The sequence below is a fragment of the Oncorhynchus mykiss genome, chromosome 1 (assembly GCF_057628025.1).
Source record: "Oncorhynchus mykiss isolate SJ-2025 chromosome 1, ASM5762802v1, whole genome shotgun sequence".
NCBI classification, from domain to species: Eukaryota; Metazoa; Chordata; class Actinopteri; order Salmoniformes; family Salmonidae; genus Oncorhynchus; species Oncorhynchus mykiss.
Window position 1 is genome coordinate 90524885 of NC_143022.1, and position 20840 is coordinate 90545724.

Below are 20840 nucleotides of genomic sequence, written 5' to 3' on the forward strand. Positions count from 1 at the left end.
TTTTTAAGTGGGAGAACTTGCACAATTGGTGGCTGACTAAATACTTTTTTGCCCCACTGTATCATATAAATATTGTTATAACCAATCTGTTATGTAAATATTAAATACAATATATTTGCTATGGATTTATGACGAATTCACATGAATAAACTATACACACATTAAGAATAAATACATGAAGATAAAATGTCCATCTTGAAAAGAGAAACAGGAAATTGATCTAATACCACTGGGGGAACAAGGCAGATGACTGGAGGTAAGTGTGGCTCAGTCTTAGACCTCAACCACTGTGTCACAACATAAATACATCAATACATTCAGAACAAAAGACTAACTATTTCACCATATTACTGATTATCAACATTTTGACTTTGCATCAATGTTCAATCTAGCTTTGAAGCGGACAAGTCTTCTGTGTTTATGTGTATGTGCATCCATCCATGTGTGCATCACTCTAGCAGTGTACCAGAGCCAGCGGCTGGTGTGAGGGTGATGGGGAACATTAGGACCTTAGCCTTCATGAAGGACAGGTCAGCCAGCCCACAGATCACCCTGGCTGCCTCCTCACTCAGCTGGTCCTCCTCATCCCTATGGGGTTTCCTGACACAAACACACACGACATATTGAGATGGAAAAACACAGAGGCGACATTTGATTGCAGGTGAGTTTCCCGTCTTTCCATGCAAAGCTCTTTCAGACCTGGCAAAGCACGATATAAAACCAATTGATTATGCTTGATTAGCAATTATTGATCACTACGTGTGTGTGTGTGTGTCAGTCTGACCTGGTGGAGGTGGTGGTGTTCTCCATAGTAGACATGAGGTGGTTCAGGGTGTCAGCTGGACGGCTGCTGGTGTCACTGTCTAGCTCTGGATACACCACATCACACACACACACACACACACACACACACACACACACACACACACACACACACACACACACACACACACACACACACACACACACACACACACACACACACACATATATGTACACACACATTGCACCTGTGTTTAGAGTTCAAAACAAAAAGACCACCATGGCACTTCTGTCCTTGGTCCAAATAAAAGGTGTACAAACTACTAGCAAGTGGTGAAGAAACCATCAAGAATTTGGTCTTTCAACACAGTGGGTGGCAGTATGGAGCTGGAATAAGAATCGACAGAACAGAGGAAAGCAGCATAGAGTTGGATAGAGGGCTCTTCCTTACATCTTTGCCATTCTGGATTCCGTGACAGCATGGGCAGCAATATTGAGGGCTCTCTCCATTTTACTTAAATTAGTTAATTGACAGTCGGTTAACAAACTGAAAGGGTTTGCATACTGCCTCCTGGAGTGTATTGTCTGAACAGGCATTAAGGCCAAGGTGGGTGATTTACAGCCACATCCAGGTATGGGACGTTTCCTCAGGAGTATAATTCATTGGCAGATCCTTCCTGCTGACCTGGATGGAATTCTGTGATCCTTACTTATCCTATAGAAATTCCCACCCAGGTGACTGCTTCCTTATGGTGAACGGCCTCAATGGCACTGCCGGTGGTAAACCAGGATGTGTGATATCTATCCATGTCTATGGAGGAAAGTCGTCAGTGCAGTGATAGAACAGCCAGAGAAAACCAAGAGGCAGGACAGCTCAGATAGGTGTAATATATTAGAAAGAGGTTTATTCACGTATTTACAACAGTGTTTATTGCAACCACACTGAAAGGGGGGGATCTAAAAATAAATATAAAAACATATTCAAGCTAAATCAAATTGTATTTTCTTTTGCAGATATTGTGTTTATATAATCACAGTGATTGTAAAGTTTCAGTTTCAGTTTACTGAATATGTCCTCTTTATTTTACAAAGAAAATGAAAAGTAAAGATACAGAAGAATATAAGAAAACACAGAATAGGAGCTTAAACAGAAAACAGTAAGAGAATCCTGGCTTTCTCTATCCTGGGTTTCTCTATCCTGGGTACCAGTAAGAGAATCCTGGCTTTCTCTATCCTGGGTTTCTCTATCCTGGGTACCAGTAAGAGAATCCTGGCTTTCTCTATCCTGGCTTTCTCTATCCTGGGTACTAGTAAGAGAATCCTGGCTTTCTCTATCCTGGCTTTCTCAATCCTGGGTTTCTCTATCCTGGGTACCAGTAAGAGGATCCTGGCTTTCTCTATCCTGGCTTTCTCTATGCTGGGTACCAGTAAGAGAATCCTGGCTTTCTCTATCCTGGGTACCAGTAAGAGGATCCTGGCTTTCTCTATCCTGGGTACCAGTAAGAGGATCCTGGCTTTCTCTATCCTGGGTTTCTCTATCCGGGGTACCAGTAAGAAGATCCTGGCTTTCTTTATCCTGGGTACTAGTAAGAGGATCCTGGCTTTCTCTATCCTGGCTTTCTCTATCCTGGGTACTAGTAAGAGGATCCTGGCTTTCTCTATCCTGGGTAACAGTAAGAGGATCCTGGCTTTCTCTATCCTGGCTTTCTCTATCCTGGGTAGTAGTAAGAGGATCCTGGCTTTCTCTATCCTGGGTAACAGTAGGAGGATCCTGGCTTTCTCTATCCTGGGTACTAATTAGAGGATCCTGGCTTTCTCTATCCTGGGTACTAGTAAGATGATCCTGGCTTTCTCTATCATGGGGACTAATAAGATGATCCTGGCTTTCTCTATCCTGGGTTTCTCTATCCTGGGTACTAGTAAGATGATCCTGGCTTTCTCTATCCTGGCTTTCTCTATCCTGGGTAATAGTAAGATGATCCTGGCTTTCTCTATCCTGGCTTTCTCTATCCTGGGTACTAGTAAGAGGATCCTGTCTTTCTCTATCCTGGGTACCAGTAAGAGGATCCTGGCTTTCTCTATCTTGGCTTTCTCTATCCTAGGTACCAGTAAGAGGATCCTGTATTTCTCTATCCTGGGTACTAGTAAGAGGATCCTGGCTTTCTCTAGCCTGGGTACTAGTAAGAGGATCCTGGCTTTCTCTATCCTGGGTACTAGTAAGAGGATCCTGGCTTTCTCTATCCTGGGTTCTAGTAAGAGGATCCTGGCTTTCTCTATCCTGGGTACTAGTAAGAGGATCCTGTATTTCTCTATCCTGGGTACTAGTAAGAGGATCCTGTATTTCTCTATCCTGGGTACTAGTAAGAGGATCCTGTATTTCTCTATCCTGGGTACTAGTAAGAGGATCCTGGCTTTCTCTATTCTGGGTACTAGTAAGAGGATCTTGGCTTTCTCTATCCTGGGTTCTAGTAAGAGGATCCTGGCTTTCTCTATCCTGGGTACTAGTAAGAGGATCTTGGCTTTCTCTATCCTGGGTACTAGTAAGAGGATCCTGGCTTTCTCTATCCTGGGTTCTAGTAAGAGGATCCTGGCTTTCTCTATCCTGGGTACTAGTAAGAGGAACCTGGCTTTCTCTAGTCTGGATACCAGTCTGTTTGTGCTAATATTCTACTTCATGTCAAACATAATTTTTGGCATATGACAAAGTACAAGGAGTGGAATGTTCGTACAGAACAGGTCTGGATTTCAGGCTTTTTCACGAGCTTACTTCTACTACAACCAAAATGCAACTACTGGGGGGATTCCCTTTAGGCTATGGCCAGACATTCATCTATATGGCTTGACTTGTCTTTGCCCCATTTCCTCCACTAATACTGAAAGATCTCTCGCCCAGTGCAATAAGAAACAGTGTTTGGATCAATGATGAAGGGTAACAACATGTGAGAAACCTCATCAGCATCACTCAATACAGGGCAGACGAGGTAGCCGGTTAAGTTAGACGTATAGAGAGAGAGCCTTTGGATTCCAGAATACAAGATACAATTAAAGGGACAGTAGGTCATGAAAATGAGTAGTACCATCTAGAGGGACACTTCAGTGTGAAGAGAGGAGCAGAGGAGAGATGGAGGGGGAGAGGGGGGGAGTGATAGGGACTATGTTCCAAAGTCCACACTTACATACCACTTACTTAGAATGCATGTCCAACACATTGCTTCATTATATGTGGTAGTCTAGTATGTCCAACACATTGATTCTTTATAGGTGGTAGTCTAGTATGCTGGTGTGGACATTGGAACCAAAGAGAATAACAGGAGTCAGGTAGCAGCAGTCGGAGGGGAGAGTGTGTACAGCAGCCTCATCTCTGGCCCTGTAGGTAGGGGGCTCAGTGGGAGGACGTACCATCCAGACGGTTGACGCCAAGGCCACTGCTGCTCCAGTCAAACTGGGACCAAGGCTGGGGGGCCCCCTGCTGCCGGAAGGAACAAACTGTAGTGAGGCTCAGCAGTGTGCCCTCTATTCAACACAGTCTCTTGACAGCCCATACTCACAAAAGCACATCAGACAAAGGAGTGCTGATCTAGAATCAGGTCCCCCTGGTTCTTGTTATCTTATTGATTATGAGTTAAAAGACTAGACTGATCCTAGATCAGCACTCCTACTCCAATACGCTTTGTGAATATGGCCAGGTCTTCGTGATGAATAGAGGACAGAACAGAGGAATTGGGTGTTAGTTAGTCTAGGGTCAGATATTGTCATTATCCTCCTAATGCTAAGGTTAGGATCTGCGGTAAGGATATCTGATTATAGGTCAGAGTTTAGGGTTAACTTCATTATCAAGGGAGTGTAAAATATAGTGCCCAATGTTGCCCTGTTTGTGTTGGGTATACTACTGTGTGAGACACAGGATGTCTGGAAACATTACCAACTGTCACATCCTATCCACAGACTGTCTGGAAACATTACCAACTGTCACATCCTAGTCAGAGTGTCTGGAAACATTACCAACTGTCACATCCTAGTCACAGACTGTCTGGAAACATTACCAACTGTCACATCCTAGTCAGAATGTCTGGAAACATTACCAACTGTCACAACCTAGCCACAGGCTGTCTGGAAACGTTACCAACTGTCACATCCTAGTCAGAATGTCTGGAAACATTACCAACTGTCACATCCTAGCCACAGGCTGTCTGGAAACGTTACCAACTGTCACATCCTAGTCAGAGTGTCTGGAAACATTACCAACTGTCACATCCTAGCCACAGGCTGTCTGGAAACATTACCAACTGTCACATCCTAGCCACAGGCTGTCCGGAAACATTACCAACTGTCACATCCTAGCCACAGGCTGTCTGGAAACATTACCAACTGTCACATCCTAGTCAGACTGTCTGGAAACATTACCAATTGTCACATCCTAGCCACAGGCTGTCTGGAAACATTACCAACTGTCACATCCTAGTCAGAGTGTCTGGAAACATTACCAACTGTCACATCCTAGCCACAGGCTGTCTGGAAACGTTACCAACTGTCACATACTAGCCACAGACTGTCTGGAAACATTACCAACTGTCACATCCTAGCCACAGACTGTCTGGAAACATTACCAACTGTCACATCCTTGCCACAGACTGTCTGGAAACGTTACCAACTGTCACATCCTAGCCACAGGCTGTCTGGAAACATTACCAACTGTCACATCCTAGTCAGAGTGTCTGGAAACATTACCAACTGTCACATCCTAGCCACAGACTGTCTGGAAACATTACCAACTGTCACATCCTAGCCACAGACTGTCTGGAAATGTTACCAACTGTCACATCCTTGCCACAGACTGTCTGGAAACATTACCAACTGTCACATCCTAGCCACAAACTGTCTGGAAACATTACCAACTGTCACATCCTTGCCACATACTGTCTGGAAACGTTACCAACTGTCACATCCTAGCCACAGACTGTCTGGAAACGTTACCAACTGTCACATCCTAGCCACAGACTGTCTGGAAACATTACCAACTGTCACATCCTTGCCACAGACTGTCTGGAAACGTTACCAACTGTCACATCCTAGCCACAGACTGTCTGGAAATGTTACCAACTGTCACATCCTTGCCACAGACTGTCTGGAAACGTTACCAACTGTCACATCCTAGCCACAGACTGTCTGGAAATGTTACCAACTGTCACATCCTAGCCACAGACTGTCTGGAAACGTTACCAACTGTCACATCCTTGCCACAGACTGTCTGGAAACGTTACCAACTGTCACATCCTTGCCACAGACTGTCTGGAAACATTACCAACTGTCACATCCTAGTCACAGACTGTCTGGAAACATTACCAACTGTCACATCCTAGTCAGAATGTCTGGAAACATTACCAACTGTCACAACCTAGCCACAGGCTGTCTGGAAACGTTACCAACTGTCACATCCTAGTCAGAATGTCTGGAAACATTACCAACTGTCACATCCTAGCCACAGGCTGTCTGGAAACGTTACCAACTGTCACATCCTAGTCAGAGTGTCTGGAAACATTACCAACTGTCACATCCTAGCCACAGGCTGTCTGGAAACATTACCAACTGTCACATCCTAGCCACAGGCTGTCCGGAAACATTACCAACTGTCACATCCTAGCCACAGGCTGTCTGAAAACATTACCAACTGTCACATCCTAGCCACAGGCTGTCTGGAAACATTACCAACTGTCACATCCTAGTCAGAGTGTCTGGAAACATTACCAACTGTCACATCCTAGCCACAGGCTGTCTGGAAACGTTACCAACTGTCACATACTAGCCACAGACTGTCTGGAAACATTACCAACTGTCACATCCTAGCCACAGACTGTCTGGAAACATTACCAACTGTCACATCCTTGCCACAGACTGTCTGGAAACATTACCAACTGTCACATCCTAGCCACAGGCTGTCTGGAAACATTACCAACTGTCACATCCTAGTCAGAGTGTCTGGAAACATTACCAACTGTCACATCCTAGCCACAGACTGTCTGGAAACATTACCAACTGTCACATCCTAGCCACAGACTGTCTGGAAATGTTACCAACTGTCACATCCTTGCCACAGACTGTCTGGAAACATTACCAACTGTCACATCCTAGCCACAAACTGTCTGGAAACATTACCAACTGTCACATCCTTGCCACATACTGTCTGGAAACGTTACCAACTGTCACATCCTAGCCACAGACTGTCTGGAAACGTTACCAACTGTCACATCCTAGCCACAGACTGTCTGGAAACATTACCAACTGTCACATCCTTGCCACAGACTGTCTGGAAACGTTACCAACTGTCACATCCTAGCCACAGACTGTCTGGAAATGTTACCAACTGTCACATCCTTGCCACAGACTGTCTGGAAACATTACCAACTGTCACATCCTAGCCACAAACTGTCTGGAAACATTACCAACTGTCACATCCTTGCCACATACTGTCTGGAAACGTTACCAACTGTCACATCCTAGCCACAGACTGTCTGGAAACGTTACCAACTGTCACATCCTAGCCACAGACTGTCTGGAAACATTACCAACTGTCACATCCTTGCCACAGACTGTCTGGAAACGTTACCAACTGTCACATCCTAGCCACAGACTGTCTGGAAATGTTACCAACTGTCACATCCTTGCCACAGACTGTCTGGAAACGTTACCAACTGTCACATCCTAGCCACAGACTGTCTGGAAATGTTACCAACTGTCACATCCTAGCCACAGACTGTCTGGAAACGTTACCAACTGTCACATCCTTGCCACAGACTGTCTGGAAACGTTACCAACTGTCACATCCTTGCCACAGACTGTCTGGAAACATTACCAACTGTCACATCCTAGTCACAGACTGTCTGGAAACATTACCAACTGTCACATCCTAGTCAGAATGTCTGGAAACATTACCAACTGTCACAACCTAGCCACAGGCTGTCTGGAAACGTTACCAACTGTCACATCCTAGTCAGAATGTCTGGAAACATTACCAACTGTCACATCCTAGCCACAGGCTGTCTGGAAACGTTACCAACTGTCACATCCTAGTCAGAGTGTCTGGAAACATTACCAACTGTCACATCCTAGCCACAGGCTGTCTGGAAACATTACCAACTGTCACATCCTAGCCACAGGCTGTCCGGAAACATTACCAACTGTCACATCCTAGCCACAGGCTGTCTGAAAACATTACCAACTGTCACATCCTAGCCACAGGCTGTCTGGAAACATTACCAACTGTCACATCCTAGTCAGAGTGTCTGGAAACATTACCAACTGTCACATCCTAGCCACAGGCTGTCTGGAAACGTTACCAACTGTCACATACTAGCCACAGACTGTCTGGAAACATTACCAACTGTCACATCCTAGCCACAGACTGTCTGGAAACATTACCAACTGTCACATCCTTGCCACAGACTGTCTGGAAACATTACCAACTGTCACATCCTAGCCACAGGCTGTCTGGAAACATTACCAACTGTCACATCCTAGTCAGAGTGTCTGGAAACATTACCAACTGTCACATCCTAGCCACAGACTGTCTGGAAACATTACCAACTGTCACATCCTAGCCACAGACTGTCTGGAAATGTTACCAACTGTCACATCCTTGCCACAGACTGTCTGGAAACATTACCAACTGTCACATCCTAGCCACAAACTGTCTGGAAACATTACCAACTGTCACATCCTTGCCACATACTGTCTGGAAACGTTACCAACTGTCACATCCTAGCCACAGACTGTCTGGAAACGTTACCAACTGTCACATCCTAGCCACAGACTGTCTGGAAACATTACCAACTGTCACATCCTTGCCACAGACTATCTGGAAACGTTACCAACTGTCACATCCTAGCCACAGACTGTCTGGAAATGTTACCAACTGTCACATCCTAGCCACAGACTGTCTGGAAACGTTACCAACTGTCACATCCTAGCCACAGACTGTCTGGAAATGTTACCAACTGTCACATCCTAGCCACAGACTGTCTGGAAACGTTACCAACTGTCACATCCTTGCCACAGACTGTCTGGAAACGTTACCAACTGTCACATCCTTGCCACAGACTGTCTGGAAACGTTACCAACTGTCACATCCTAGCCACAGGCTGTCTGGAAACGTTACCAACTGTCATATCCTAGCCACAGACTGTCTGGAAACGTTACCAACTGTCACATCCTAGCCACAGACTGTCTGGAAACATTACCAACTGTCACATCCTAGCCACAGACTGTCTGGAAACGTTACCAACTGTCACATCCTAGCCACAGACTGTCTGGAAACGTTACCAACTGTCACATCCTAGCCACAGACTGTCTGGAAACATTACCAACTGTCACATCCTAGTCAGAGTGTCTGGAAACATTACCAACTGTCACATCCTAGCCACAGGCTGTCTGGAAACGTTACCAACTGTCACATCCTAGCCACAGACTGTCTGGAAACATTACCAATTGTCACATCCTTGCCACAGACTGTCTGGAAACATTACCAACTGTCACATCCTAGCCACAGACTGTCTGGAAACATTACCAACTTTTCACATCCTAGCCACAGACTGTCTGGAAGCATTACCAACTGTCACATCCTTGCCTTTTCTGTCCTCAATTCAAGGAACATAACTATTCTTACCTCTCTCTCAAAGTTTATTTTGAAGAGAGTATCTAAGGTCCCTCCTCCTCCAATGAGCTTTGAGAAAGGGGTGCGGGATTGAGGAAACAAAGACGGAAGAGAGTTTAACAGCTGGTAACATGTTCACACACAGCCGTGGTGAGCCTGTTGCTCTGGAGTGAAGTTTCCCCTAAGTACAGATCTAGGATCTGCTTCACCTCCCGCAATTCTAACTGTAACCATTTGGAGGGAAAATGCTAAACTGACCACATATCAGCATCTAGGACAACTTCTCCTTACACCTGTTTCTGTACCTGTATTGACGAGGTGGTGGTGGTTTCCTGTGACCCAGGAAGTGCTTGTGCTGTGGCAGCAGTCTTCTCCGCAGTTGAAGCTGGTCTCAGTGGCTCTTTGGTGGGCTCTAACATTCCCTGAGAGAGAAAGAGGGGAGAGGGGGCGAAATAGAGAGAGGAGAGAGGGGGGATAACGGGGGAAAGCAATATGGCCGACTGCCAAGTCATCATCTTATTGCTTTACACCTACCCAGTAGTTTTAGATCTGTGAACATTAAGGGGCTATCAGCATACAAGTCTAAGGGAAGGTAGCCTGGTCCCAGATCTGTTTGTGCTATCATGTCAACTCCTGGTCATGTTTGGCATGACAAGGAGTGGCATGACGGAACAAACTGACTGGTACACATGCTTAGGGGAAGGATCTAGGGACAGAAATGGAACTAGGGCCACCATGGACTGTGTCCATATGGGCCCTGGTCTAAAGTAGTGCACTGTATAGGGAACAGGGTGCCATTTGGGACACAGTACAGTATCTGCATCAGTCCACTCACCAGGCTGGCTGCAAACACAGGAACTATGACAGGCTGCTTTCTCTGACCAGTGAACAACTGTGGAGGAGAGACAGAATCAGAAATCCCCAAGTAACTTTACCTGTAGCAGGAATTCAAGCTGGTGAAACGGTGCTGCTTTTACACCAATAAACAGAATACACAGACAGAATAACATTATATTATAGATGAAGAATTGACATATAATCCACATACAGTATGTACACTATTGATACAGCAGCAACAGAAAGAACACTTCTACACAGTAAAGGGGATATACAGACACATTTACAGTAGATGATGTACAATATGGAATTATGGGGAGGGAGGAGAGAGGGAGGGGCTTACGGACAGACAGACAGACAGACACATTTACAGTAGATGATGTACAATATGGAATTATGGGGAGGAAGGAGAGAGGGAGGGGCTTACGGACAGACAGACAAGACACAGGGAGTGTTCAATGCTCACTGCTCAATGATTGTCTGTATTGTTATTGTTTTTAATAACCTGCCCAGGGACTGCGTTTGAAAATTAGCCAGCTGGCTAAAACTGGCACTTTTACTGAAACGTTGATTAATGTGCACTGTCCCTGTAAAAATAAAAAATAAACTCAACACATGACAGACAGACAGACAGACAGACAGACAGACAGACAGACAGACAGACAGACAGACCGACAGACACATGACTTACTACATCGTTGATGTTGTTGTTGTCAAAGGCAGATGGCTTCACGTTTTATTTAGTTATGTTGCTCTGATGGAAAGTCCTTCATTGAGCACTATATATGTAGATGTTTTAAAGTCGTGTGAAATGCCATCCATCCATTTTGTTACTGTTTGTTGACATCTGCTGTTATTCTGTTGGGGAGGCTGAGGCTCACTCTGCTACACATGGAACCATTCACACAACTACAGAGTGTGGCTTTAAACTGAAAAGAGGCCGTTACCATGTTTCTGGTGTCCATCCCCAGACAGCGGAGCAGGGCCCTGTTGCTATGGGAACCGCCCCACTGGAATCCCAGGCCCACGGCATCGTGGAGGTCCTGAGGCTGCCGCCACGCGCCCCTAGGAACCCTGGGTAAAGCAACCAAGGAGGCGGTCACATACAGCAGAGTAGAGCTTTGGCCAGCCTCGAATGCTATCTGCTGTTATTCCACTGAACCATCATCGTTATAATCATCATCATCATCACTAGAGGTTCTCTCACCAGTGTGTAGTGTGGTTGAGCCCCTTCGTCTCCTCTTCCTCAGGCTGTGTGTCTAGAGTCTCTAGCAGAGCCCTGAGGCTGAGCACATTCAACACCTCATCCCCACTGTCCTCCACTTCCTCCTCCACCTCCGTCTCCTCCTCCTCCATGGCAGTCTCCTCCTCCTCCACCCCAGTCCCCTCCCCCTCCACCCCAGTCTCCTCCCCTTCCACCCCAGTCTCCTCCCTCTCCTGATCCAGTTCTGGGACTGCCACTGCAGGGAAACTGGTCTGTAGGACTCTCTGTAGCCGGATAGACAGGGAGTCCTGAATGGGAGAGATATGGCTTGTTTGAGATCTAGTACAGTGCAGTCAACTATATTGTAATCAAACACAATTAATGGGAAAGATTTTTAAACTAACTATGTCCATCTACCTGATTTTGAAGCAAACTGAAGTCTGGCAGGAACTGTCTTATTCCAGCAAACTCATTTAGGTGTGAGCAACCTCTAGGAGCTACCTCTAGGAGCTACCTCTAGGAGCTACCTCTAGGAGCTACCTCTAGGAGCTACCTCTAGGAGCTACCTCTAGGAGCTACCTCTAGGCGAACTGCAGTGACAATCTATTGATACAATAATAAAAAAACATCTGGGCAGAATTATTCTTGCAGAGTCAAAAGTTATGACGAACATACTACAAATGTCAGAGCGGATTTCTACCAGACGTGGGACATCTAAGTACTGTAGGATGCCTCGTCATCCAGACTCCTGGAGAATCCTGTTTGGAGTCCCAACTCTCTATCACTTTACATTTGAGCATGCGGCGGTATAAATTGTGTGTCGGCCGTGTTGGGGAGAATGTGAGGAGTCGGAGCTGGAGCTCTCCGGCGTTACACAATATAAATCCACTCTAATAACTCAGAAGACCACTCACCTGCAGACTGTCCCTTCGTACAGCAGCACCTCCCCGACATCTCTCTCCCCACTTCTTCTCCTCTGCCTCTTCTGTCCACCTGGCTCTATCCTCCTCTCCAAACTCTGCCCAGGTCTCCCCCTCCGACAGACCTCTCTGGTCCCCATACGCCCCCCAGCCCTCCTCCCTCTCACCCTGCCCCTCCAGGGGAGCAGAGTGGAAGTCTGCAAAGCTGTCGCTGAGAGGAAGGTCTCCATGTCCAACCTCCTCCCCACACGCCTGGGTCGGACCTAGGTACTCAGAATAGTCCTGTTCAAAGACACCAAAGCCCTCCTGTGTCCTGGACTCCGATTGGTTGAAGTCAGCAAAGTCCTCCTGGCTAGGGAAGGATCCAGCATCCCTGAAGATTCCAAAGTCCTCTTCTTCATCTTCCTCCTCCACCATCTTTGTCTCGGTCTCCTCCCGGAGGTCACTCCGCTGCACCTCCTCTTTCTCCTTCTCCTCCTCCCCTATTGACGAGGGAGTGAAGACCGTCTCGCCAAAGTTCCCAAACTCCTCCAAAGCGTCTGACGACACAGCCTCACCAGAGGAGACAAACTCCTCACTCACTGACCCACTGACTGTGGTGGGGAGAGGAGAGACACTGTCCTCTGTTTCGCTCTCCTTATCTTCCTCCTCCTCCACCCTCCTCCCTCCCAGTTCTGGGTCCTGTGTAAGTGTGCTATCCCTGTTGATGCTGGGTGCCCTCTCTCCAGGCTCCCCCAGCCCCTCACCCCTAGCACAGAGCACCTCTATGGGGGCTAAGAGGCCAGAGTCCTGAGGGTGGCCCCTAAGCTCACAGTGTTGCTGGACTCCAGTGCAGTCCCTGTCCCCTTGCTGTGCTAAACATTGAGAGTCAGGCCCGCCAGGCTCTATTCTGGCCCGCTGCTCTATGTCCTTCTGGACCGAGTGTGCATTGCAGAAACCGTTGGTTAGGTTTGTCCCTTCCATCCTGCCGTCCTTCCTGTGCTCCGTACTGTGAGTGTGAGTGAAGCCGCAGCACCAGGGTTCCAGCTCCATCTCTGGCTCGGCGAACGCAGAGAAGTCTGCAAACCCCTGCTCCTGGCTGGGGGAGCCCAGGCCAGCCGGTACAAGACCTGTGGTGAATTAAGTAATACATTTTACTGGAACGTATTTAAAATACATATAGAGATGCCTCAGCCATTTGAGTACAACAGTTCATATTCAAAATTATTGAGGATTAAAAACACAATACAACAAAAACAAAAACTTACATTAGTATTACAAGGACTAAGTTGCTAGGCAACCTCACTAACAACTCCATGACAGCCCTCGGGACTAAAGTTGTTACCTGCAGACATGGTCCCCTGGTGATTCCGCTTGGTAAACCCATTGGTGAGAGGGAGGTCAGGGAGGTCGCAATGACAGGGCTGCCCTTTGACCTCCAACCCCGGCCGAACCCTGCCGACCTCTGAGGTCCCAGTATTAGCGGGCTGTGATTGGTCCACCACCGGCGCCCGTGGCTTCTTCAGGTCGTCAGCTGCTCGGAACTGTTTCGAGATTCCGTTGCTATGGGTAGTTCCGGAGAAAGAGGAGGAGTTACTAACACTAAAGTGCTGTGGAGGGGCACGGCTGGTGGAGGGGCACGGCTGGTTGGATGACATTGCCACACCCCCAGAGAAATCCCCAAACTCGTCATCGTCCTCCTCTCCCCCTGATTCGTCGTCCAGCGGAGGGGGGGAGGAGGAGTATATGCGCATCACTTCCTGTTCCATGGGAGAGCTCTCCTGGCTGAAGGCCTCATAGATCTGTAGGGAGAACACACAAGACAGGTTGAGTACAGAACGGCCTACTAGAAGACAGGTTGAGTACAGAACGGCCTACTAGAAGACAGGTTGAGTACAGAACGGCCTACTAGAAGACAGGTTGAGTACAGAACGGCCTACTAGAAGACAGGTTGAGTACAGAACGGCCTACTAGAAGACAGGTTGAGTACAGAACGGCCTACTAGAAGACAGGTTGAGTACAGAACGGCCTACTAGAAGACAGGTTGAGTACAGAACGGCCTACTAGAAGACAGGTTGAATGTTCAATCAATCAAATAAATGTGGTGGTGGGAGAAAAATAAAAGTAAGATCTTGTTCTACATAGTCATATGTCATTATTAACAGACAGTAGGCCTTGTTCTACATAGTCATATGTCATTATTAACAGACAGTAGGCCTTGTTCTACATAGTCATATGTCATTATTAACAGACAGTAGGCCTTGTTCTACATAGTTATATGTCATTATTAACAGACAGTAGGCCTTGTTCCACATAGTCATATGTCATTATTAACAGACAGTAGGCCTTGTTCTACATAGTCATATGTCATTATTAACAGACAGTAGGCCTTGTTCTACATAGTCATATGTCATTATTAACAGACAGTAGGCCTTGTTCTACATAGTCATATGTCATTATTAACAGTAGGCCTTGTTCTACATAGTCATATGTCATTATTAACAGACAGTAGGCCTTGTTCTACATAGTCATATGTCATTATTAACAGACAGTAGGCCTTGTTCTACATAGTCATATGTCATTATTAACAGACAGTAGGCCTTGTTCTACATAGTCATATGTCATTATTAACAGACAGTAGGCCTTGTTATACATAGTCATATGTCATTATTAACAGACAGTAGGCCTTGTTCTACATAGCCATATGTTATTATTAACAGACAGTAGGCCTTGTTCTACATAGTCATATGTCATTATTAACAGACAGTAGGCCTTGTTCCACATAGCCATATGTCATTATTAACAGACAGTAGGCCTTGTTCTACATAGTCATATGTCATTATTAACAGACAGTAGGCCTTGTTCTACATAGCCATATGTCATTATTAACAGACAGTAGGCCTTGTTCTACATAGCCATATGTCATTATTAACAGACAGTAGGCCTTGTTCTACATAGCCATATGTCATTATTAACAGACAGTAGGTCTTGTTCTACATAGTCATATGTCATTATTAACAGACAGTAGGTCTTGTTCTACATAGTCATATGACATTATTAACAGACCTACATGCTCTTCCTATTGTAAGTTAAAAGTAACAAATAAAGCAGAGTAAGTTTGGATAAACAGAGCGACCATTTTACTCACATATGCTTCTAAATATTAAGCTGTCTGACCTGGAATTCTATCCTAGGAGCACCAGTGTACCAAGACTGTTTTGGAATTCTAGCTTTAATATATTTCATTGTGCTTCTAAATGTATTTGTGAGCGCCTACATTTTTCAACATGGCACAGACGTGCTCCTTGCAAAAAAAAAAGGTCAGCGTAGAGCCCTGCTAAACGAACATCAGGAGAAGGTCTCCAGTGGAGGAAAAAATACTTTTTTTTTTTTTAAAGAGAACCTTTCAAACTTGTTTGAAAAGTGTTGGGGGAAAAAACACTTTGGCTACTCAGACATCAACTGTAATCATGTCACCCAAGTGTATGATTGAGTCCCAAATGGCACCTTACTCCCTATATAGTCAAATCTAATTTAATCTGTCACATGCTCCAAATACAACAGGTGAAATGCTTACCTACAAGCCCTTAACCAACAATGTAGTTAAGAAAAAATAAGTGAAGTAAAAAAATAAAAGTAACAAATAATTAAAGAGCAGCAGTAAAATAGCAATAGCGAGGCTATATACAGGGGATACCGAGTAGAGGTCGACCGATTAATCGGAATGGCCGATTAATTAGGGCCGATTTCAAGTTTTCATAACAATCGGAAATCTGTATTTTTGGACACCGATTTTCCCGATTTTTTTTACACCTTTATTTAACTAGGTAAGTCAGTTAAGAACACTTTCTTATTTTCAATGATGGCCTAGGAACAGTGGGTTAACTGCCTTGTTCAGGGGCAGAACGACAAATGTTTACCTTGTCAGCTCGGGGATTCAATCTTGCAACCTTACAGTTAACTAACGTTAGTCCAACGCTCTAGCCACCTGCCTCTCATTGCACTCCACGAGGAGCCTGCCTGTTACACGAATGCAGTAAGAAGCCAAGGTAAGTTGCTAGCTAGCATTAAACTTATCATATAACAAACAGTCAATCAAAATCACTAGTTATCTACACATGGTTGATGATATTACTAGTTTATCTAGCGTGTCCTGCGTTGCATATAATCGATGCGGTGCGCATTCGCGGAAAAAGGACTCCAGAGCTCTAGTATCTGGGGGAGCCTGGAACTGTCAGCTTAGTGGTTATAAACGGTGGTGAGACCCATGAGAAAATCCCTATGTTGGTGTGTATGTATGTGCGTAGGTTAGGATGGTATAAAATGAATGTATTTGTGAAAACTTGAGAGCTCTCGCAAATAAATCGGGATCTGATCAATTGTTAGCTGAGAATTCTGTCTGTTTTATTTAAGACCAGAACTTTACAACCTCCGGGTATCAGACAGATAAAGATAATTGGAATTTATGAACATTGATTACAAAATTACTTAACAGAAGTCCTTTGGACATAGACTTGGCACTCTGGTACCACTTGCCGTGCAGTAGCATAGAGAACAGTCTATGACTTGGGTGGCTGGAGTACACCAGGCAGTGATGCAACCAGTGCTCTCGATGGTGTAGCTGTAGAACTTTTTAAGGATCTGAGGCCCCATGCCAAATCTTTTCAGTCTCCTGAGGGGGAATAGGCTTCGTCGTGCCCTCTTCACGACTGTCTTGGTGTGTTTGGACCATTCTAGTTTGTTGGTGATGTGGACACCAAAGAACTTGAAGCTCTCAACCTGCTCCACTACAGCCCTGTCGATGTGAATGGGGGCGTGCTCGGTCCTCCTTTTCCTGTAGTCCACAATTACCTCCTTTGTCTTGATTGTGTTGAGGGAGAGGATGTGTCCTGGCACCACACGGCCAGTTCTCTGACCTCCTCCCTATAGGCTGTCTCATTGTTGTTGGTGATCAGGCCTACCACTGTTGTGTCAACTGCAAACTTAATGATGGTGTTGGATTCGTGCTTGGCCATGCAGTCATGAGTGAACAGGAAGTACAGGAGGGGACTGAGCACGCACCCCTGAGGGGTCCCCGTGTTGAGGATCAGTGTGGCGGATGTGTTGTTACCTACCCTCACCACCTGGGGACGGCCTGTCAGGAAGTTCAGGATCCAGTTGCAGAGGGAGGTGTTCAGTCCCAGGGTCCTGAGCTTAGTGGTGAGCATTAAGGGCACTATAGTTTTGAACGCTGAGCTGGAGTTAATGAACAGCATTGTCACATAGCTGCTCCTTTTGTCCAGGTGGGGAAGGGCAGTGTGGAGTGAGAGACTGCATCATCTGTGGATCTGTTGGTGCGGTATGTGAATTGGAGTGGGTCTAAGGTTTCAGGGATAATGGTGTTGATGTGAGCCATGACCAGCCTTTCAAAGCACTTCACGGCTACAGACGTGATGCACTACTACCCAAGTGCACTATTATGTGGACCGTGGTCAAAAGTAGTGCAGTAGATAGGTGAACAGGATGTCATTTTGAATGCAGCCTATGTGTCATTGACTTCCCCATGCATGACTTTGTGCTCTCACTAAACAGGAACTGCAAACACAAATATGTTTGGCACACAAAACAGCAGCAGAGAGATTTGGTTGTTAACTCTGAGTTTGGACTATGTTCAGTCTTATCCCTCAGAGGAATGGGTGTTTTATAGGCTGAAGTGGTCCTAGATAACAGCAGGTTTGTAGGTTCCCACTGGGGTTACCCATATGAGAATGTATGCACGGACTACTTTAAGTCACTATGGATAAAAGTGTCTGCTAAATTGAATATATTATTATGCTATATTATATAATTACTAAGCAGCAGATATTAACGGCACAGTAAGCAACAGGCTAAATGAAGACTGTTTCAGGTCTTATCAGGATTAAAACTTGCCAACGTGTTATTTGTTGTGCATTAAGGATGGACTAACCTGGGGTGTATTCATTAATCGCAGACCGTAGCAAAAAGTTTGGCTTGTTTAAAAACGTTTTGCAACGGAAACTGTTTACTCAGTAAGGGGAGTGTATGATTGCACACTTTGAAAGAAGGGTAGAGGACCTTCATCTTCAAGGTGAAGGAGGGAGCATCAAAAATGGTGCCTTATTCCCTAGTGCACTACTTCTGACCAGGGTGAGCCCTAGGGTGCCATTTGGGACAAGGAGAGAATGTCAGAGAGATCAAGGTCACGGGGTAATCTATAACGCAGGTCTAACTAGCTACCTACTTCACTCCTCACTGATAGACTAGCTGCATCTTACACAAACACACTTTCCCCATTACGTTGCCAATTCAATAATTGAAGAATCTGTTAAATAACCTCAAAGTTAACAATTATTCTTTAGTCTCTTGCTTGCCTGTAATATCAGTTATTCTAGGACCAAAAGGCCTACTGTCTACCTCCGTCTTAGTTGTTTTCTTGTTGTTGAGGCCATTGGAATGGAAAAAGTAGCCAGGACAAAGCCTACACAACACCCCCAGTCAGCCAGTCAGTCAGTCAGCGAGCCAGTCAGTCAGTCAGCGAGCCAGTCAGTCAGTCAGTCAGCGAGCCAGTCAGCGAGCCAGTCAGTCAGTCAGTCAGTGTAAACTGATCCAGGGAATTGTATCCAGCAGCACCATTGCGCTCCGCTAGTCAGCTCACAGATAGGGAGGGTGAGGGCTGCTGCTGCACCTACATAAACAGATTGTGTCTGAAATGGCACCCTATTCCCTATATAGTGCACTCCCTATATAGGGCCAACGGGGCTCTGGACTGGTGAAAAGTAGTGCACTACATAGGGAACATGGTAGATCCTCTTCCACCAGAAACTCTGTACTTCATAATATTATCAGCGTGCTACCATAAAGTAAGACCATTTATGTGTGTGAACATACAAGTATATCCCTTCACCACGAATTTACTAGGTATCAGTGAGTACATACAGAGATATAGGCATATCCATAGCTATCCAACTAATGAAGAAGCCGGTTAGCTAGCTTCCTGTAACATGATGCCAATGCACTGCACTGAATAGACATCTACCGTCAATGGAAAAACGTGAACAACAATCCCAACTCTGTGTTTTAACGTTTAGAAACGTCAATCTTTCATCAGCGTGAAAGAATCCCTTAAATATATATATTTTTTTTAAACACTCAGTTTTGTACTGATCTGTACAGCTACGGGCACCTCGACCTCCATCCAACAAAACTACACATCAACTACACTTCCCGAGTTACGTTTACACTAGGTAGCTAATTTGCTGTAACATGCAGATATGACAGTTGGAACACTAACCCTATATAAAAGGTGTGTATCAATTTAACATAATTTCTCGCTGATATGAAAAATAGGGTCATTGTGCATTCAAAACCATGCGGTAAGCAATGCGTGTTAATGTCCAGCCCGAGGGTCGGGACTCAACAAAACTCCCCCCTGCAGAAGACGTCTCGCTCCAATGACTCTTATGTGTAATGTAATGGACCTGAGACTCATTAAGGGGCTAGTGTTGTTCTAACTAGCTAGATAAACCACTTGCCTTTGATACCCTGTAGTAGTGGGAAATGAGGTTGATGTCTGTTGACAGTGAGATGACAACCCTGAGCTATGAGAAATGGGTCACGATGAGAAAATATATAACTAGCGAGCTTGTTGAGAAACAAATACAATTTCGTTAGCTACTAATGTTAGCTAGCTTTGAAACAACAACAGACCCATTTGAGATTAGGCAGGTGTCTTAAACTGGCAGGCTAACTAATGCTGTGATTAGATATCTAGCTAGTAAACTAGATACGTAGATCTTAATAGTTAACGTTAGCCAGTTAACTGTGAGCATAAATCAGTGTTTGCTTTTGAAAACACCAGCAATGTTTTATTTAACTAACTCTGGTCCAAGGGCCTACGTCGGATACAGCCCATATTGCAGATCCAGAGCATGAGCAAGTGTGACGGTAGATATAGCACTTCAGCAACATACTTACTTAAAGTAGCTATATTGAAGACAGTCACTAAACAACATCGTGTGAAAAAAAATCCTTGATGATGAATTGAATTGAATTGAATTGAAAGATTCAGGCCATTGAAGAAGGCTCTTGCGGCATAATGCCACACGTAATGCCCTGGACCAGAGCTAACAACTAGCTCGCTAATAGCTACTTGGCCAGCTATTTCCCTCTTACCTTCAGATGTTGTAGCTATGGCATGTTCATCTCACAACCGGGATGTGCAGATGAACTAAGATGTACGAAACAAAATGTTGATTTAGAGTAAATACCTGTTATGATAATTAGCGTAGCAGGTGCCTGGACTGTAGCTAGCTACACTGCCTCCATCTATCAAGCTACTGTTACTGCATCTCTCCACTTCACTCTGTTGGCATGATAACAAACAAATAAAACAATTGTGCCGATTCGTTACTTTCTGTAATGCCAGCCCAAATGTTTTAATTTGTAAAATCCTCCTTTTATTTGTTTATTTAGCTTAGATTAAATAAGAGTT

The 20840-nt window shown here is 45.2% G+C and overlaps 1 protein-coding gene across 2 annotated transcripts; it reads right to left on the reverse strand.

Moving 5' to 3' along the window:
• Window positions 1-17: 17 nt before the first annotated feature.
• Window positions 18-20695, reverse strand: LOC118966024 (uncharacterized). 2 transcript variants are annotated; one of them, XM_090183961.1, is made up of 10 exons: window positions 20522-20695; window positions 13695-14151; window positions 12365-13479; window positions 11454-11758; window positions 11194-11320; window positions 10245-10301; window positions 9715-9831; window positions 4162-4228; window positions 785-869; window positions 18-600 (listed from the first exon to the last, which is right to left on the reverse strand). In XM_090183961.1, exons 2-10 carry the CDS (start codon window positions 14116-14118, stop codon window positions 450-452), a joined length of 2448 nt encoding a protein of 815 aa, XP_090040087.1. In that variant the 5' UTR covers window positions 14119-14151; window positions 20522-20695; the 3' UTR covers window positions 18-449. The 2 variants fall into 2 exon arrangements, with proteins under 2 accessions (XP_090040087.1, XP_090040081.1); XM_090183955.1 differs by having other exon boundaries at window positions 4162-4231.
• Window positions 20696-20840: the final 145 nt, after the last annotated feature.